The sequence below is a fragment of the Perca fluviatilis genome, chromosome 15 (assembly GCF_010015445.1).
Source record: "Perca fluviatilis chromosome 15, GENO_Pfluv_1.0, whole genome shotgun sequence".
NCBI classification, from domain to species: Eukaryota; Metazoa; Chordata; class Actinopteri; order Perciformes; family Percidae; genus Perca; species Perca fluviatilis.
The window spans coordinates 28,771,367-28,791,744 of record NC_053126.1 but is presented as its reverse complement, the minus strand read 5'-3'; the positions used below and the strand labels follow the sequence as shown (position 1 = coordinate 28,791,744).

Here is a 20,378-nt window from a genome sequence, read left to right as displayed (position 1 = left end):
TGTCCATTAATATACAGTCTATGAGCATTATCAAATATTAGGTGTGTAACGGTACACAAAATTCCCGGTTTGGTATGAACCTCGGTTTTGGGTCACGGTTCAGTATGTTTTCAGTACAACAGGGAACTTTTTTTTTAAAAAAGTGCAGAAAATTAAAAAAAATCATTTATTTAAAAAAAGTATAAACATTCAACAGTGGCTCATCGGTCATACTGAATGTTACAGTTAAGGCACTCAAATACTGGCATAAAAAAATGAATAAGACTTCTGTCAGTAATGTTCCATTAAAGACTGTGACCTGTTATATGATAATGTAACAGACAGAGTTATAACTGCAACGCTTAGTAGCACCACATGGTGGTATCCCTCTGTTACTATGGTGATGTACTAGGCTGTGTCCGGAATGAGTCACTGTTCACGTTTCAGGGCGCTACTACGCACTTATTGTTTCCCATGATGCCCTGTAACCCACTGAATATTGATGCTCCCTACAATGTCAAACTATACCCCCCATGCATTGTGAATTTCTGTCACCTAGCAACCAAGAAATAATGTAAATTCATGAACATTGATACAGCTCGCAGATGAATCATTTTGGAGGTAAGGGCATGTCAAACAGCTGAATCTGTGTTGGCTGGCTCCGCTGGATTGCTGTTTTGGAAGAATAATTTAATGAGGAACTATTATAGGCCAACCATGGATGGATTATATTAAAGGCAAACTCAGCTTCCGCTTGTTGCCATAGTGACCGTAGTGGATGTTTACTTTGTGCGACAGCAATGACGTAACTGTTGGCACAGAGAAAACGACCCGTGTAGTGTCTGATAATGTTTTCTTATTGAGCTCACTATGTAGGATAGGAGGAAAGCAGGGAGGAGGGAGGAGAGAAGGAGGGAGGAGAGAAGGAGGCACAGCTCTGGTGTCAGTGCTTCCCCTTCCTCTTCCTTTGTGTTGGCATTCTAAACTCCGGCTGATTTCTGAGGACTATGGTTAACTGCTCCTCAGATCTCTGCAGGGTAAATCCAGACAGCTAGCTAGACTATCTGTCCAATCGGAGTTTTCTGTTGCACGACTAAAACTACTTTTGAACGTACGCACGTTCCACCAAAACAAGATCCTTCCCGAGGCGATTTTGCAGAGGCGCTGTGGCTCCATCCGGCGCTAAGCGCCGCCCAAGACGATTGTGATTGGTTTAAAGAAATGCCAATAAACCAGAGCACGTTTTTCTCCCATCCAGGAATGCTGTGTGGACTAGCTAGACCTTCCTCCACAGCGCTGTGGAGGATGCAAGACTACTGTCAGCGTGGGGACCTGGCATGGTATGGTTGATGTTCTAGAATAAAGTATCAGTGTGAGAGCTCCGTTCAGTTATCTGTGGCCTCTTTGAGCTAATCGGCTGTCTCAGAGCTCCGGCTAACTGCTAGCCCTCTCCACCTACACCTACTACGTTAAAAGCTGGCGCTCCTTCCCAACATCCTGGACCCAAACGGCCCGGGACTAACACACGTACTGTTACAGCCCTATGATCAAATATAACACAGACCGTAGACTGTACAGCTGAAGAAAGGGACCCCAAACACTGAGCAACCTTATAAAAGCCGTGCTCTCTGAAGCAACGATAAGAAGCTCCGTATTATCTCCACTGAGCTGTAAAAAGTTGTTGGCCATCCAGTCTTTAATGGCAGTCAGACAATTGTGCTAAGCCGTCAGTTTGTCACTCTCATTCAGCTTAAAACTACTGGATATCATCAGCGTAACAGTGATATGAGATAGCTTTGAATTTGCTTATAATATATACCTATAAGGGAAGCATATACAATGAAAATAATATAGTAGCAGAGGGGGCGATTCTAGCCCTGACATCTCTATCCTATTCACGAAGAAAGAGAGAAAGTCACTGCAGTCCTTACTTGAAAAGACATCCAGAGGTGCAGGAGTGACAACCTTGTTGATGGTGTCAATGTATATAATGTATAATATATATATATATATATATATATATATATATATGTAATAATGTAACTTTTCTGTGTTTCTGAAACGCTATCACTTTTCATCTGATGATCATACAGTAAATGACCTGTAACAGCAAACGAGACTAACTGTGAAAAGAACGCTATTTTTTTTACGTAGTTTTTATTAGTGCCGTTGCTCGGGTTTGATTTTTTTACTGGGGCAGGGCCATCACAGAAAAGAAGGAAATTAAACGAAGAACAACTAAAAGCTAAAAAGGGAGAGAGACAGACGACAGGCGGATCCCGAGTCACACTCGGTCGGGCTTTCAAAAGATGGAGACAATTACGGGTCATCGGTGTTAATCAGTCCGTGTTTGTGTTGGCCTACTATTTTTCTTTTCCCTTGTCCCCCTGTACCTGTGTAAAGTGTCCGTGGGTTTCATAAAAATGTGCTTTATTAATCTAAGTTATTACGATGTTGGTTGCAACAACGACAGACACAGTGACAGTGATACCCGGTTTAGCTCCCCGATACATCCAGGCTAAGTTACCGTATGCAACGCTTGAAACGCAACGATGCATCTTTAACGTATTCTCTTATTGTAAATGAATGCTTTTCTGTCTGAGCAAAACATTCATCGCGACTATGTGACCTCCAGTTAATGCTAACTCAGTAATCTGTAAAGAAAAGACCTTTATGACAGCAGGTGTGGTAAGAACACTAGGGCTGTGCTCGATTGAAGAAATTCTTCGTCGACTGACACTCATTCAGTTGTATCGACTAATCGATAGATCGGTAAATCTGAGTTCCTCCGCAAAGAGTCATGCAAAAGCACCACTTTAATTCTTGTGTTTACCAGAGATGTGCTCGTACGTTTCTTGGAAATAAGTCATTCAGCATGGAAAAAGCATCAAACATGACTAATCGACTAAAGAAATCTAAGTTGCCTCAGACCAAAATGACCGATTAGTCGACTAATCAACTAAGAGGGAGCAGCCCTAAAAAACACTACCGTTCTAGTCCAAAGCGGCCGCTAGAATCGACACAAACTGAAAGTTACATATAGCCACTTTAACGCTGGAAATAACGGATGGTGTCCTATAACCAAACAGCCCGGTCTCATGGAAGTTCGTGTAAATGTGACGTTATTTGAATCTATTGATACGTGTTCACGGAGACGTTTTTGTCGGTTTTTACGTGGTGGACAACACGAAAATGTGAAGTAATGTATTTCAATGGGAAGCATATTTTGTGGCCACAGCACGAAATGGTAGGGAGTGATATAAAAAGCCGAAAATCCGCGTAGGGAGGTTGGCCGGGGTGGTGGATGGGTCAAACAACACAGGACTTTCACCCGGGCGAGCGGGGATCGCGTCCCGCGTGCGGCGCTTTGTTTCCCGGCGATGGCGTCCCTGCGTGTGGCGTTTTGTCCCGCGTGTTACTATGGCGCGTCTCCCGGCGTTTAAGGCGCCCTTTCCCGTAAGTTTTTTCCTAAACCCAACCTCCGCCATCCCGTTATTGTGGGGCGTCCCCAGTGGGCCGCCTCGTGGGCCGCCTCGTGGGCCGCCTCGTGGGCCGTCTCGCGGGCGCCTCCTGGCTTATGGAGCGTCCTTTTCGGCCGCCTCATCCAGCGGTTTCCCAGCGGGCGGCCTCGCGGGCGCCTCCCGGCTTATGGAGCAACCTCTTCCCCGAGAAAATAACGTGACATTTACACGTAAAAAACGAGAAAAACGTCTCCGTGATCACGTATCAATAGATTAAGAATAACGTGGACATTTACACGAACTGCCGTGAGACCGGGTTGAACCAAAGCCAGGGGGATGAGTTGCTGGAAGGGAACAAGTCTCATTTTACTTGAAGACACTTTATCCAAAATAGAAGAGCAACATGTATTTAAGGAGTAGACAGGACAATTAACGTCAGTGTGGAAAGACAACGCTGCGCTTGGGTCAAAAGCTGCAGAAAACTCAGCTGAGAAGAGAAACTTACCCATTTAGAGAATCTACATTAAAAAGGTCCAAAGTAGTGTAGTAGTGTAAATGTGTGTGGGACCAGACACGTGCTGAATAAAATGAAAAGACTGACATTAGGAAAACCAGCAGCAAATCTGCAAGAAACATTAAAATTACCAACCATAACACTGTCCAACCTAATGATAGAGGATTAAACTGAATTCAAACATAAAAGCACTGCTAGAAACAGGGGGTCGGTAAATTAGAATACAATCAAACGGATTTAAACGACCAACTTTGGTCATCTGCAGTTCAAATGAGGAGACACCCCGGTGCTCACCGTCTGACTTGGAAAGCAGTTCCTGAACACCAAAGTGATTCCTTTAACCCCAGCCCGAGGTCCTAGGAGTGCTGATAGAAGAACAATCCGGTGGGCACAGTTGGAATAGAGGGCCAGATTCCACGCTCCTCTGCCAAGTCTCGGTCAGAAGGTGAATAAACTGTTAGAATAAAATGTATTTGCAATGGAGCTAGCACTTATCGCACACCATCGAGAGGGGCACTCTGCAACAGCAGAGGGCCGAGCCGGGGCCGCAACTGACTCACGGGACATCGTTGTGCAATAATGAGACATTGAAGGAAGGAAATATCGTGGACACACTGTATTAACCATGCACTTTTGAACTCTAACACTAACAACCTCAGATCTGACACTGTACAATATGATACTCTATATTATATTCAACGGGTGTCCCTGACTGAGAATTTACATAATCAAATCAGAATTGTCAAGTATTGCCTATTGTGGACTGATTGTGGAATGGTGTGTGTGTGTGTGTGTGTGTGTGTGTGTGTGTGTGTGTGTGTGTGTGTGTGTGTGTGTGTGTGTGTGTGTGTGTGTGTGTGTGTGTGTGTGTGTGTGTGTGTGTGTGTGTGTGGGCTTGTTTAACAATATTTGTGGGGTCCAAAAACCAGGAGTTCAGTATACTTGTGGTGTCCCAACAGCTTTGTGGGGCTAAAATGCTGGACCCCACAAGTTTAAAGGGCTGTTTGAGGGTTAAGACTTGGTTTTAGGATTAGGGTTAGAATTAGGTTATGGTTAGGGTTAGGGTAAGGGTTAAGGTTAGGCATTTAGTTATGATGGTTAAGGTTAGGGTAAGGGGCTAGGGAATGCATTATGTCAATGACGGTGTGTGTGTGTGTGTGTGTGTGTGTGTGTGTGTGTGTGTGTGTGTGTGTGTGTGTGTGTGTGCGGGCGCAAAAGTCTGCTGTCCTGCTGCGCTCACTCTCTACTTCCTTCACAACATCTTGTCATAATGTTTTTCTGCCACAAACCGTTGCCTCGTTGCATAGAACGCCGCAGCTTGCTGGTCTGGTGTGCAGGATTTGGTGTGACCACCGGGGCGGACGGATCCTGTCATGGGCTGTGCACTGGATCACGGCTGTGCTCCTGTATCGGGCGGTGGAACAGCGGCACAGTAGTCTATTGGTACCGAAAATGACTAACAAATGGCTTTTCCACCAGGTTAGTTATCTAGTCACAGCAGAAGGAGAAAGAGCCAGAGGAGCACCCGACCCTTTGGGAAGAGTAGTGTACACAACAAAAGGGTCCTTGGGTCCTTGAGGGCCACCAAGTCCATTCTCTAATTTTAACAACCACGCCCCCGGGGGGGGGAAAAAATGGTTTTTTTTTTTTTTTCCCCCAAAAGTCCTCTTTTTTTTCACATAGAGCAAGGCTGGGCAAGGAAAAAAAGGGGGTTTTTTTTTTTCTCCTTGTGGGGGTTTTTTTTTGTGAGAGGAGAGGGGTGGGTGATCTTATAGCCCAGCCTCCAAAACACTGGAGGAAGCAGCTAGCATGTATAGCAAGGTATATACACTATAAAGCCTCATCTCCTGGAAGGAGAAACAGCACCTAAGACAATAACAGCCATGAGTCACTTCCTTGTGATTGGATGCCACAGTATAGGTGCAACACTATCTAACGTTAGCGTAGAAATGGAGTACCCTCACGTCAACAAATGACGGCTGGCTCCCAGCACATAGAGTCCACACAAGATGGGGACCTTTAGTCGCGGCTGCAGCAACTTAAACCCAGCCAGCGCACGACCAGAGCTAACTAAACCATTTTGTAAACATTTAGCCATCTAACTATAAATCGGGGAATGTCTGTATGTGTGTGTGTGCGTGTCTGTCTGTCTTTGAAATATCTCATGAAGCGTTCATCCAATCGACTTCACACTTGGTTTCCTGGTATACCCTATGAACTTGTGGTTTGGAATTTGGAGCAGTTTGGACAGTGTTGGATACTGGCTATTAATAAACTGTGAATAAAGTTAAAACGGCCGAACAATAACGGTTGAGGACAAATTGTTGAGAACAAAAAGCCCTGCCATAACGCTGGCTCTTCCGTGTCTACTCTCCACAATAAAAGCCCAACTTATATTCACTCAGAGCATTTCCTTAAGAGGAAACTCAATAAAAGAAGGCATTTTTGCCTCCGTATATCAAACAGACACTATATAGTATTACGTTGCTGTGAGCTGTAAATTCACCACTTCTAAAAAGAAGACTCATCTCAGAGCTGACGGGCAAAGAGAGTAGTCTTCCTCCTCCTCCTCGCTCAGACTCACCATGGGTCCGCAGTAAGAGATCTGGGGGCCCTCCCCCAGGAAATTCTGAGCATCAAACACTTCACTTCCTGGATTCTGATACATTTTGATGCACCAAGTTATGGTGCAAATACTTTTATTTATGTGAAAGAAAATACAGGTGACAATTCAAAATATAAAATATAATGGAATATATAAGGCAGCAAGGGGATATTGACAGCAGGGATCTGGGCCATGACCCGAGTAGGCCTACACTGGAACCAAAAGTCCGCGCCCAAGTCCATTTGAAAAGGTGGTCTCAGTACAGTTCAGTACAGTGTAGGCCTACTCCCGTACGGTTCGCATCAGGTATGAAAGCAACTGTACTAAACGGAAATGGACTGCCATTTAACGCGACTACGAGATGTTTTTAACCGGTTATGAAACGGTGATGAGAGACGAGGAAAGTCTCTCTGCATGTTCTCCAGCGTTATGGCGCTTTTCCATTACATGGTACCTGTTCGACTCGTCTCGAATCTACTCGCCTTTTTTGGTTTTTCAATTACGAAAAAAAGTACCTGGTACCTGCTAACAGGTACTTTTTTTTAGTACCACCTCCGTCGAGGTTCCAAGCGAGCTGAGGCGATACCAAAAGGTGACGTTAAAGCGACAGAGCAAACCAGCCATTTTTAAATAGTTTAGCCAGCTGTTTTTTTACTGCGGCGCCGCTATGATGACCAGCCACGCTGAGGCGGTACTAAAATCTGCAATGCAAAACGGACGCGCAGTGCGTCGAGTCGAGTAGAGTCGAGGTGAGTCGAGCAGGTACCATGTAATGGAAAAACGCCATAATAATTAGTTTAGTTTGTTGTCACATTAGTCAACCCTGTATTTGCGAAAAAACAAACAGTGAAAGTTCTGTCACATAACTACAGTATGTTGTTACGTGTTATTGCGCATTTTTAAGTGGGTTTACGGAAATCCTGGAGCTTGCTTAGTGGGCTACACCACTGGGCACTAGTACCGAGATACACAGAGAGTTGTGTGGAGCTGATAGGCTTAATTAGCTTGGTGTCAACTCATCTGGCAATGGCTTGTAATGGAACGGGGGTTCATTGATATAAAAAAAAGTTGCGCGCTATTATAGCTTTAAACCAAAATAGGCCTACACAATATGGATTGATGACAGTCATGGAGCAGCAGCGTCATGGCCTTGACCCTGAAAGCCTCACTCTGGCCTCTCACCTCAACTACCCTTGTATTGTCCTTCGTGTCATGGGGACTTTACATTTTGCATTAGCCTGTCCAAACGCGTTCGATCGCAGCACAGGTCTCTGGGGACCCCCCCCCTCCCCCCCACACACACACACACATATGCCAGTTCACGTCAAATAACATCACATAGTACGCGAGGGTCACCGGGGGACCCGGAGCTCAACGCCAGGCCAATGCAAAAACGTCAAATGAACTGAACGGGTCACGGGGACCCGGAGGACAACACAAGGGTTTTAAAACAAGCGTTACTGGGGCGGCCTCTAGCTCACCCAGTAAGAGCGTTCGTCCCATGTTGGCTGAGTCCTGCAGCGTGTCATTCCCCATCTCTCTCCCCCCTTTCATGTCTATCCACTGTCACTATAATAAAAAAGAAAAATCCCCCCCCCCCCAAAAAAAAAGTAGAATAACTGGGAATTATTAGAGTACAAATCCAACTAAACTGCCTGAACTCCTATTTTGTAGATGCAGAATAGCTTTTTTTGTTGGTTGTTTGATTACAACGTATATTAAGACATTACAATGTATATTAAGACTTTTTTTTTTCCTCTCTTTTTGGATAACTGCAGTAAATATCCAGTCTAGTTATGAAATGTTAAAAGGGCTTTCCATAGCTCACAGCCGACATGGGCATGACTTGGAACGTCACTGACTGAGAGACAGAAAGAAAGTAGGCTGGAACCCTATTGGTCTGACGGAAGACTGATGTGGTTGTCAAGGCGACCGCTAACGTGGAGGGAGCGAAGCTAAAGAGGAGCTAGCTAGCTACGTAACTTTAGCATTGCTCTGCGCCGCGCATTCCAACACACAAGTTACCAACACTGACGTGTCAGGAAGCCCACTTCATCCGTCACTTATTATTATTATTATAAATGCACCACACGGCGACGAGGTTGGAGTTTTTTTGCATATAAGACAGCGTTTCCTTGTCTTTGTGGCTAACTAGCTAAGGTTAGCCTTGCTAACGTTTTACTGTAACGTAACACGGACGTAACATAGACGAGGGAGCTGGCTGCAGCCATAGACATACATTATAGACATGTGTATATGGAGCTATATACTGTACGTCTATAGCTGCAGCTGCATGCTGTCACGTAAAGGCTAACGGGACTCCACATAGTAGCCTGACTGGCTTGACAGCTAACGTTAGCCTACCTGGTGTTTCTAGGCGTTTCATTCGGTGACAGTCGGGCACGTTTGTCACTCACGTGACATATTGTAAAAGTGGTGTTTACTAATAAGGAGAATGTCACCCCAGATGTTGGAGCGGAAAGTTCCCTCGTAGCTTCAGCCATATTTGACACATTTTATGAATAGATTCATGCAGCTAGCCGTTACCATAAACTCTTTGGCTTGACCATATTTGATTGAATCTTTTCTTTTGAAATGATGAAAAACGTGATTTCATTTGCACATGGTAGTTCTCCTATTGTAAGGGAGACAGGGACGCAGGGCTACAGCAGCCAACAGCTGACTGTAGGCTACGTTAGCGTCAAGCTGCGACTGTTCCTGTCATGCATTTCAGTCCAAATGTAGACAAAAGCTGCAGCGGAGACAATGCAGTAGTGGAACCTAGACGTGATCTATCTTTTTTATTTTTATTTTATTATTTAAAAAAAATAAGAGACCGATCGGCTTCCAGCGACCCATCCCCCTCCGATTCTCCCCTCTCCTCTTTCTCAGTTTCACTATGAACCTTCCATCGCATTCCATGCATTTTGGAGACAGCCCCCCGAGATGACACTCCGCTGTCTGTACCTGAGCCTGGCTGCTGGCCGTGCAGCAACAGCAGCAGCAGCAGCATGCAGCAGAGCATTGTTCAGCACACTGATGCGCCCACAGAGCCCACAGAGCCCACGGTGCCCGGGCTCAGGCTAAAGCCAAGCTTACCTTGCCTTGGCCGATCTGTCGTAACTCCATCCCGTCCCAGCCCCGAGATCTCCGAAGCCCGCGGCGGTATAATTCCTCTCCATGGAAGAAAGGACTGGGTGAAGATGGACAGATAGTGAGGGGGAGGGGAGGGAGGAATGTCTTCCCCTCTCTGTGCTCGCTTCTGTTTATTTCTCCGCTTGACGAGTCTGTAGAATGGGAGGAATGGATGGAGGAGAAGGAGCGATTGGGGGCACACAGTACGTCCTCCTCCCTCCACTCCTCCTGCCCATATATCTCCCCCCTGTCTATTGTCTCCTGTGTGGCTGATGAGCCCGCAGGACCGATGCTCCGCGTTCTTCAGCAGCTTTTAAGAAGCGGAGCTGCTGAAGACAGTTTCACATTGGAGCTGCTGCTCGGCACGGCACGGCACAGCACAGCACAGCACGGCACAGCTACTTTCACTCTTTTTGTTCACAAGACGCCATTTTTAAGAGGAATGACTGGGCTGGCGTTCATCCTCTCTCCTTCCCTCCCTCGCTCGCACACACACACACACACACACACACACACACACAGTTGGCCATGCACAGCAGCGCAGTGTGCAGCTGTATTTCTGCTGCTGTGATACAGTTTGCAACATGTGAAGGATGATGAACTGACTCCCTCCTGACTCCAGTGTCTTATCATGACACATGCAGATAACTTCTCCACTGGCTTGACAAGTTAGGATGCATTAAAAGACTGGAGGCATGTGTTATTGTTATGTCATTTATTGAAAACATGTCTGGGTTTTCTTGAACAACAAATATTCTCTATGAATGAAATTGTCTTTTGCTTGCTGCCTTACAAACACAACAGAGTGTGTACAGAGCAACCTGAGAAACGAACTGCAAGAGCATCATGTGTAGTGGACAGACGATATGCGGACCCTACTGTCAGCGCTGTCCATTCTGAGATTGTGTCATCACTTCACTAATAAATACAGTATATCAAAAACATGCGATATTCCAAAAAGTTCACTCAAACCATCCTGCCCATCACCAGAATGAAGAGGCCCATGCAAGCCTCTCATTGGTTGTCTGCGGGAGCGGTGGCTTCTGATGGCGCGCCCCTGTGGTCAAAGGGAGGAAAAGTCTTTGTGAGTGTTTGCGTTACCCAGCAGCCTGCTCCGTGGAGCTCCAACACTGGGGCTGTTTCAACGCTACAAAGAGACTTCAGCGTACTGTGAACTACTGAGCTGGAAAAACATCACAAAAGGAGCCTAATCTCAACACTACACTGTGATCAAATAGAAAAATAGGCCTGCTGGATGGGCAATGCAAAGCCAGTACAATTTTCAACGAGAAGTTCAGAAAAATTCTTTGTTTATGATTGATTTTTCTATATAGTAAACTAGTGTGATATTTCATCTCATTAGAATGTTATCCTGAATTACCTAGGCTCCCACCCTTATCAATATCTCTGCTATATTCATAGGTTCAAATATATGTATATATTGATTCTGATTTTAAATGAGCTATAGCATCATTCCTGATGCTGCGTGAAGGTTGTTTGGATGTTTTTGGATGCTTACTGTACTGTGTGTGTGTGTGTGTGTGTGTGTGTGTGTGTGTGTGTGTGTGTGTGTGTGTGTGTGTGTGTGTGTGTGTGTGTGTGTGTGTGTGTGTGTGTGTGTGTGTGTGTGTGTGTGTGTGTGTGTGCACGCTGTGTAGATGATGGTGGAGGAATGTCCAGACTGCTTTGCAATTGAAATGTATTTTGTTGCGTTTGAACCTGTCTCCCCATGAAAGGTCTCCCTTCCTTTGTCAGGACTGGTTATGAAATGCATTTTTAACATAATGTAGATTCAGGGTTTTTTTTCCCCCAGGTCCACCTGTATACTTGTTTTTGTGGGATGTTTGGCTGGCCGCAGACACTGGCCTGGATCCATTGTGCGGTGCATCACTCACCCTGAATAAGGAGGTGGGGGGGCGTCGTGCTGCCCGGAGCGGTTCAGAGCCTCGTTGTAGCTGGGTAGGGCAGGGGCGATGATCCCAGCCAGGGGCACGCTCTCCGGGGCTGATGGACCCCCGTCTGCTGCCATCATCACCGGAGCTCTGCAGCAGCACACAGCAACACACTCAGAACTCCAGACAGACAGGGCACGCAGTTGGGGGGGGGGGGGAGGGGGCTGACGGGTGTGCTCAGTGAATCTGATGCTAAATATGTTTGATTCCCTGCTTTCATAGATGGTGTTACAAGCCGAAACGTTCACTACATGGAGGTGCTGGAGTCTCTCAGAGGACATAAGCTTGATTCCACTGCTATCATCCAGATCAGTGTTGATACTATAGATATACAACTAATTTAGATCTGTGGTTGCTACTGGGTTAGACTCAATGTTACCGAGTCTAGGTTCCATTTCATTACGAAATGATCCCTGATAATGTGGGTTGTCTTTTTGCTTACAGTCGGGCATCCTCTACAGCGAAATGATTGCCACAACACAGTAAAGAAAGTGAATATTGAATGAATGAATTGACGAATATTTGAATACACACGTTGAATAGGCGCATAGATGATTACACTAGAATTCAACACAATAGAAGACTGTTATTTCTGTGACTCCAGTGGAATCAACAAAGTCTCAAATGTGAAATGATTCCAGCAGCGTTAACATGGTGTTGCTGGATGGAAGGCCTGCTTTTATTCCACATCCCCTAAGTGTTTCTGTGTTAAGTGTGGACATCAGAGTGGACTTACCGGGCTGGCCTGCGTCCACCTTTGTTCTTGGATTTGTAGCAGTAGACTCCCAGCACAGTGACAATAACACCAGTCACCACGACAGCCACGATCCCCGCCACCAGGCCGGACACATCCAGCCCGCGTGTAGGCGCTTCAAAGGCAAACATCATTAGCACCAAACGTTTTGACACACCCTCACACGTCACCTTGATTATACAGTACAGCCAGAGCTAAATGATTTCAGATATTCCAAATGAGCGAAGACACAACCTAAGATTGTGTTGGAGCATTCTGCTGACGTTAAGGAGCACATTTGGGGATTTGGAGACCAAATCAGGGAATGTACCTTTAACCAAGCAGAAATAGTAAATCAAATATTTGCAATCACAAATTATAGTATTATAATGTTAACTATAATTATCAAATAGGCCTATTTATTGTTACACAGGTATTTTCCATGTGAAAAGACTAAATTCTGCTGAATGAACCCAATGCCAAGGCCTGTAGACCATAATAATGGATTTTATCAATAAATAAATAAAAAAAAACTCACCGTGATTGTTGGTATAGGTGCTCCAAAATAATTGCTAAAAATAAAAGCAAAAGAAGATTTAATGGAGTAGCGTTATTAAATTAGAAGAAAGTAAACATTAAGCAGCCCTTACAGGACCTTTCAGAGCCTTAAAGGTGTCCCCCCCCCAGCCCCCTCCTCCCCAGACTCAAAGTTCACGGAGGTTACCAGGCTGAGACCGGAGCATCCAACAACAATGTTGCTAGACGCTAGTCTCACCTAGCCAGACATTACTCCACAGCACAGCGGAGTAGCTAACGTTAGACGCTAGTCTCACATAGCCAGACATTACTCCACAGCACAGCAGAGTAGCTAACGTTAGATGCTAGTCTCACATAGCCAGACATTACTCCACAGCACAGCGGAGTAGCTAACGTTAGATGCTAGTCTCACATAGCCAGACATTACTCCACAGCACAGCGGAGTAGCTAACGTTAGACGCTAGTCTCACATAGCCAGACATTACTCCACAGCACAGTGGAGTAGCTAACGTTAGATGCTGGCTATGTTGACAGTCATAGAAGACCGTGCTAACGCAGAGCTCTGTACCTGACTGACAGGCGCACTTTCTCAGTTTAAAATTACTGCAACAACCGCTAAAACATCACGACCTCGCCGTCCTCTCTACCCGACTGACAGACCCACTTTCTCGTCTTAAAAGGACTAACCGTTGGTCGGCTACGGCTGCTCAACAGGCTACACGGTTGTTTTGCCAAAGTTAAATTGCATGATTCCATTATGAGGAAGTCAAACTAGCGGTGTCCGTCATAGGTCTGTCACGGTGGTTGGAAACATCCGTGGCCCGTTTGTCCGGTCCTCCAGTAACGTTAGCTAGCAGTTAGCAGGGTTAGCATGGCGGCATTAGCCAGGACCAGTCGGGATCACTTTACTGGCTATGTCTCAATTAGTTTTTGCGAGTAACCACCTCGGGTACTCTAGCTATATAATTCAATGTGAGTACACGAATGTTGAAATGATGTAAAATGCCCGTCCCTTGTAGCCATGATAAATTAGCCTGAAGCTAATGCTTACCTGTTCAGGAGGAAATCAGCCAACTCGGCGTCCTTTTGGACTCTCCATCTTTCAAATACATCTCCAATATTTACCCGGGGTTTGTTACGTCTCTGGTCACGCAACTGTTGTCAAGTTTTTTTTAAGTCGGATTGACTCTATCTCCGTTGATCCCGTTTGTTTGTTTGCTGCTTTCATGGCTGTGCTAACATTACAGCTGTAGCGCACTGGGTTTAGGTTTTTCCAGGTATATATCTGGCAACCCGGCCTGGCTGTCAAACTGGGCCGTTGATAACAACACACAGGTCAAAACACAAACAGACATTCTGTCACGGAACGGAACATTTCAAAAGGAGAAAATCCTGGCATTAGCATTGTTGTCAGAAAAGATCGTATTTCAACTTAGCATGTTTCTCTTGTATCTGATGATGCATTGGGGTCATTTTGGTGTCATTGGTGGATTCACATGCACAAATAAAATATGGATACTAAGATTTTCAAATTCAGATATGCTGCAGTAATAATAATTAATACCTGCTCCTTTACAAAAACGGATGCACCACACATCATTTCTAACTAATGTTCAGGTGATGTCAACCGCCGAAGTCAGTTTGAGTATTGTTTAGGCTTGATTTTGCAAGGCGCAGTGCGGAGTCCAGAGACAGAGACACTATAGCAGCGCTGCCCGCGCTTTGCGCGCGTCCTGAACACCTCTCTGGCCTCCTCATAGTTGCATGCCTCCTCCACACACTCCCTCTCCAGGTTGCCAGGCACCACCAACTCAAAGTCCAAGTGGTTGTAGAGCAGCGAGCGGGACAGGAAGGAGCGGGGAGTCAGTCTACTAACACGGCTCCTCCATCATGAATATCCCCCCCCCCCCCCCCCCCCCCCCCACCCCCCCCCCCCCCCCCCCCACCAAAGTCATGAACTACCCCACTACAGGAATACCACTGTATATGTATTAAAGGATTTCCCACTGGTTTGCATTGTTTTGGCTCTGTACTCCAGCTAACGCTCCAAAAAGTTCAAACTGAAACGTGAAATGGACACATAAACCCTTAACACATCATAATTTTGTTCGATATGCAAAAACAAGTGTGAACTAACCAGTTCAAACTCAATGTGAACATGTCTGTTATAGATGTGTCAGCCGGCCAGCCACACATTAATCATCATACTGTATGTCCTGATCAGATCTGGTTAGTGTGAGGCCTGTACTACCAAATGCCAAGGTTGAATTCTGAGAAGCGAGTCGTATAGTGGCAGCTTTTGCCTGGGGGAGTGCGGTTGGCCTGCCTGAGCTGAGCCGGAGGTGCAGAGGTGTGCTTTTACCTGGAGCTTGTCTGTGGAGGATGGAGCAGTGGGTCAGCTGCAGCAGGGACAGCATGGGAATCCACACAGCTGACACGGCTGCCATTGAAGCAGAAACTACGCCGAAAAATGACACAAGAAGAGCCTCTGTGGAGATGAATCCAACACAGCTGAACAGAGGCCTGAGTATGCAAAGCACGAGCCTCCAACACTCACCTGTTGGCTGCAGGTTGCCCCGTCTGTCAAAGCTTTCCGGGAGAAACGCCACTTATTCTTTTAGATTCTCAGAAACACGGAGGCCCCACCATTACTCAGACTTCCTTATGCTGCGTTTTGTGTTGAAACCGTCAGGCCACCGAGGGCTGTGGTGTTTTCCCAGAGAAACGTCACATCACAAACCTGTTGGGCCGCATACCAGCTGGAGGGAGGATCCTCCCCAAACTGTACCTCTGCCTGCCTGTCTCTCTCACCGTCCGCTCACTTCTTTAGTCCACCATTTGACAGAGAAACTTGACCTTTATCAGGTCCGCATTACTAAAACGAAAGCAGCGTAATACAACTATTTGCGTTCGAATTGTTTTCAAGAGGTGTTGACTCATTTTGGAGCCTGCAGTTTGTGATGTATAAAAGCATAGAATGATTATGCTATTCGGAGGATTTGTGGCAAATGAAATCTAAATAAAAAAGAAAATGTGGAACAGATATTCACGTGATACCATCTTCCTTGCCCGTGTAACTAATGTGTTCATGTGTTCAGCTTGTAAAGAAATATGCAAAACTTGTGATAAAAACACAAAGCTGGTTTACCAACCAGAGTCCCCATTTTGCCTCACAATGCTTTTTAGGGTTGGGTACCGAAACCCGGTTCCACTGTGGAACCGGTTCCTACGCAACCGGTACGAATCAGACCGGATTAGAATGCAAATTTCGGTTCCTCATTTCAGTTCCACTTAATGCGTCGACTTAAATATTTTCCCTCTGTCGCTCCGAAACAGATGTAAAAATATCACCCTTTCTCTGTAGTCTACCGTTGGCTAGCTACCGTAAATAGGCTACTTTTAAAATGCCATATTTCCCAAAACAAAACATGTTACAACTGTAAACATGTTACATCTTTGATGTCATTTTTCAGTTTTTCAAGAATCGGTTTAGGAATGTATTTTTCAGTACGCAAACAAACAAAACACTCAGCAAACATATCTTTCAAAATGACAGTAACTGATTAGTAACTGAAGTTAAAAACATTTTTTTTTATAATTTAGTCAAATAAACTATGTAATATATGACCTATTTAGATGCATATGTACATACACACACACACACACACACACACACACACACACACACACACACACACACACACACATACAGGTTTGTGGTACTATCGTTGTGGAGACCCATCACTGACATAATGCATTCTCTAGCCCCTTACCCTAACCTTAACCATCACAACTAAATGCCTAACCTTAACCCTTACCCTCACCCTAACCATAACCTAATTCTAACCCTAATCCTAAAATCAAGTCTTAACCCTCAAACAGCCCTTTAAACTTGTGGGGTCCAGCATTTTGGCCCCACAAAGCTGTTGGGACCCCACAAGTATACTGGACTCCCGGTATTTGGACCCCACGAATATAGTTAAACAAGAACACACACACACACACACACACACATATATACACATGTACACATTTATATAGATACATACATATGCACTTTTCTTTCTTTCCCAGCTATCCCCTGTTTCATCTGTCAGTTAAATCAAACCAAATATTAACCCATCCAAACTAGATATTAAACATAAGCCCAAGAACAGTACAGTCAGTGCACAATCACCTCGAGCCCTCCTCCCATTCAATGTATTCATTTTAAAAAGTCTCTAGAAATAGATCATTGTGGTACATGATTTCATCTCTTCGCTGCAGCTGTTCCCCACAATAACTCCTTTGGTTGTGATGCAGTGATATTTACCATTTGTTCTTATAAGTTTCTTTTTAAATCCGTATTTGACAGTGACAGTTGCCAGGTTAGCTCAGTTGGTAAAGCGGGCGCACATATATAGAGGTTGATTCCGTAACGCAGAAGGTCCAGGGTTGGAGTCCGACCTGTGACGGTTTCTTACTTGTCTTCCTCTCTCTCTCTCTCTCTCTCTCTCTCTCTTTCTCTCTACCCTTTCATATCTCAGCTGTCCTATCAATTAAAGCCAGAAATGCCCAACAAAAATAAATAATCTTAAATACTTTAGGGATGTTTGCTCTCTCTCATTTGGAACAATCCTTGGATACTGTCCGATAGCTGTTGATTATTTACTGTGTACATGATTCGTGCAGTTTTTAATTCAACAAGATCTTTGAATTTGAGTGCTGTTAGATTGACGAAGAGTGAATTAGTTGGTGCTCTATAAGTGCTTTTATTTACAATTCTTTTGAAGGATGAATATAGGGTCAGTGTTTGTCTTGTAGGTGTTTCCACACAACTTCAAACACTAAGTAATGTACGGCAGTATGAAGGAGCAGTACAAGGTACTGTATAATGAACGTTGATTTAATAGGTATTTGGTTTTTTAACAGTATTGCAATTGGTTTGGAAATGTTGGGCTTAATATAATTTACATGTGGCTTCTAACATCACTTTTCATCGATTATTACTCCCAGATATTTGAGTTCTTTCGCCGATTCTATTTCAATGTCATTTGTTTGTGTTTTGTGTGAATTTGTTGCACGATTCCCAAAAGTTATACATTTTGTTTCACATAAGTTCAGTGTTAGTTTATTTGCATCAAACGGCTCTTTGTCTATATTAGTTAAAAAAAAACAACTAAAAAAACTAATTTATGGTGAAATACCATTGAAACGTTACTTTAGATCACCCACACACAAGCTACCCATAGTTTCACTGTGTCATTGTTCGTACATTAAATAATACTACAGACACAGTGGAATCACTGAACAAAACCTGAAAATGTATTGATGAAAAACAATACAGTACGATCATAACATAGGTTTATTTGAATCAAAGCTAAATAATTAGCTACAAAATAGAAACGAAAAGACAGTACTGTAAAACATCAAATGCAGTGTTCCTCAACTTGCTTGTACTGTAAAAAGCAAAACAATGAAGGGATTACTGAACTTCTACATCTTCATCAACTCTGTCTTGTGGATTTGGCCACAGGTTCTCATCTACAGTGCCTTGCGAAAGTATTCGGCCCCCTTGAACGTTTCGACCTTTTGCCACATTTCAGGCCTCAAACATAAAGATATAAAACTGTAATTTTTTGTGAAGAATCAACAACAAGTGGGTCCCAATTATGAAGTGGAACGAAATTCATTGGCTATTTCAAACTTTTTTAACAAATAAAAAACTGAAAAAGTGGGGCGTGCAAAATTATTCAGCCCCTTTACTTTCAGTGCAGCAAACTCTCTCCAGAAGTTCAGTGAGGATCTCTGAATGATCCAATGTTGACCTAAATGACTAATGATGATAAATAGAATCCAGCTGTGTGTAATCAAGTCTCCGTATAAATGCACCTGCTCTGTGATAGTCTCAGAGGTCCGTGTAAAGTGCAGAGAGCATCATGAAGAACAAGGAACACACCAGGCAGGTCCGAGATACTGTTGTGGAGAAGTTTAAAGCCGGATTTGGATACAAAAAGATTTCCCAAGCTTTAAACATCCCAAGAAGCACTGTGCAAGCGATAATATTGAAATGGAAGGAGTATCAGACCACTACAAATCTACGAAGACCCGGCCATCCCTCTAAACTTTCAGCTCATACAATGAGAAGACTGATCAGAGATGCAGCCAAGAGGCCCATGATCACTCTGGATGAACTGCAGAGATCTACAGCTGAGGTGGGAGACTCTGTCCATAGGACAACAATCAGTCGTATACTGCACAAATCTGGCGGCCTTTATGGAAGAGTGGCAAGAAGAAAGCCATTTCTTAAAGATATCCATAAAAAGTGACGTTTAAAGTGTGCCACAAAGCCACCTGGGAGACACACCAAACATGTGGAAGAAGGTGCTGTGGTCAGATGAAACCAAAATCGAACTTTTGGCAACAATGCAAAACGTTATGTTTGGCGTAAAAGCAACACAGCTCATCACCTGAACACACCATCCCCACTGTCAAACATGGTGGTGGCAGCATCATGGTTTGGGCCTGCTTTTCTTCAGCAGGGACAGGGAAGATGGTTAAAATTGATGGGAAGATGGATGGAGCCAAATACAGGACCATTCTGGAAGAAAACCTGATGGAGTCTGCAAAAGACCTGAGACTGGGACGGAGATTTGTCTTCCAACAAGACAATGATCCAAAACATAAAGCAAAATCTACAATGGAATGGTTCACAAATAAACATATCCAGGTGTTAGAATGGCCAAGTCAAAGTCCAGACCTGAATCCAATCTAGAATCTGTGGAAAGAACTGAAAACTGCTGTTCACAAACTCTCTCCATCCAACCTCACTGAGCTCGAGCTGTTTTGCAAGGAGGAATGGGCAAAAATGTCAGTCTCTCGATGTGCAAAACTGATAGAGACATACCCGCAAGCACTTACAAGCTGTAATCGCAGCAAAAGGTGGCGCTACAAAGTATTAACTTAAGGGGGCTGAATAATTTTGCACGCCCAATATTTCAGTTTTTTATTTGTTTAAAAGGTTTGAAATATCCAATAAATTTCGTTCCACTTCATGATTGTGTCCCACTTGTTGATTCTTCACAAAAAATTACAGTTTTATATCTTTATGTTTGACGCCTGAAATGTGGCAAAAGGTCGAAAAGTTCAAGGGGGCCGAATACTTTCGCAAGGCACTGTACATCACAATTAGCCAAACATCTTGGAAAAAACCTTCAGGCATGGCGAACAATGTGGTACGAGTATATATGTGTGTATATATATATATATATATATATATGTATGTATGTATGTATGTATGTATGTATATGTATATATATATATATATATGTGTATATATATAAAGTATATATCTCAATCATCAGTAACGAGTTGGCAGAATTGGACAAGCAATTCCAAGCGCCTGCATCCACACAGTGCAGTACTGTCAATACTGTAAATAGTCTCAAAGGTGGTACATGGGACCATAGAAACAGTGTCTGAT

At 44.2% G+C, this 20,378-nt stretch overlaps 2 protein-coding genes across 2 annotated transcripts in view; both read right to left on the bottom strand.

Moving 5' to 3' along the window:
- Positions 1–9,880, bottom strand: part of prr12b (proline rich 12b) — a 40,284-nt gene extending 30,404 nt beyond the window's left edge. The window contains 1 exon segment of the mRNA XM_039825931.1: positions 9,659–9,880. Within this exon segment, the coding sequence (XP_039681865.1) occupies positions 9,659–9,741 (83 nt within the window). The 5' untranslated portion in view covers positions 9,742–9,880.
- A 514-nt stretch (positions 9,881–10,394) lies between these two features.
- Positions 10,395–15,672, bottom strand: prrg2 (proline rich Gla (G-carboxyglutamic acid) 2). The gene is made up of 7 exons (XM_039823802.1): positions 15,474–15,672; positions 15,263–15,374; positions 14,616–14,796; positions 12,918–12,951; positions 12,383–12,515; positions 11,590–11,736; positions 10,395–10,751 (listed from the first exon to the last, which is right to left on the bottom strand). The coding sequence occupies exons 2-7, from the start codon at positions 15,361–15,363 to the stop codon at positions 10,709–10,711; spliced, it is 639 nt and encodes a 212-aa protein (XP_039679736.1). The 5' UTR covers positions 15,364–15,374; positions 15,474–15,672; the 3' UTR covers positions 10,395–10,708.
- Between the last annotated feature and the right edge of the window lie 4,706 nt (positions 15,673–20,378).

What these genes read in the sequence shown, in the direction of transcription:
- prrg2 (XM_039823802.1), bottom strand. Translation starts at nt 15,363, where the DNA reads ATGGCAGCCGTGTCAGCTGTGTGGATTCCCATGCTGTCCCTGCTGCAG. An exon ending in GCGGGCAGCGCTGCTATAGT is followed by an intron (nt 12,952 to 14,615) that starts GTCTCTGTCTCT and finishes TTTTATTTTTAG; the next exon opens with CAATTATTTTGGAGCACCTA. An exon ending in GGTGGACGCAGGCCAGCCCG is followed by an intron (nt 11,737 to 12,382) that starts GTAAGTCCACTC and finishes GTGCTGCTGCAG; the next exon opens with AGCTCCGGTGATGATGGCAG.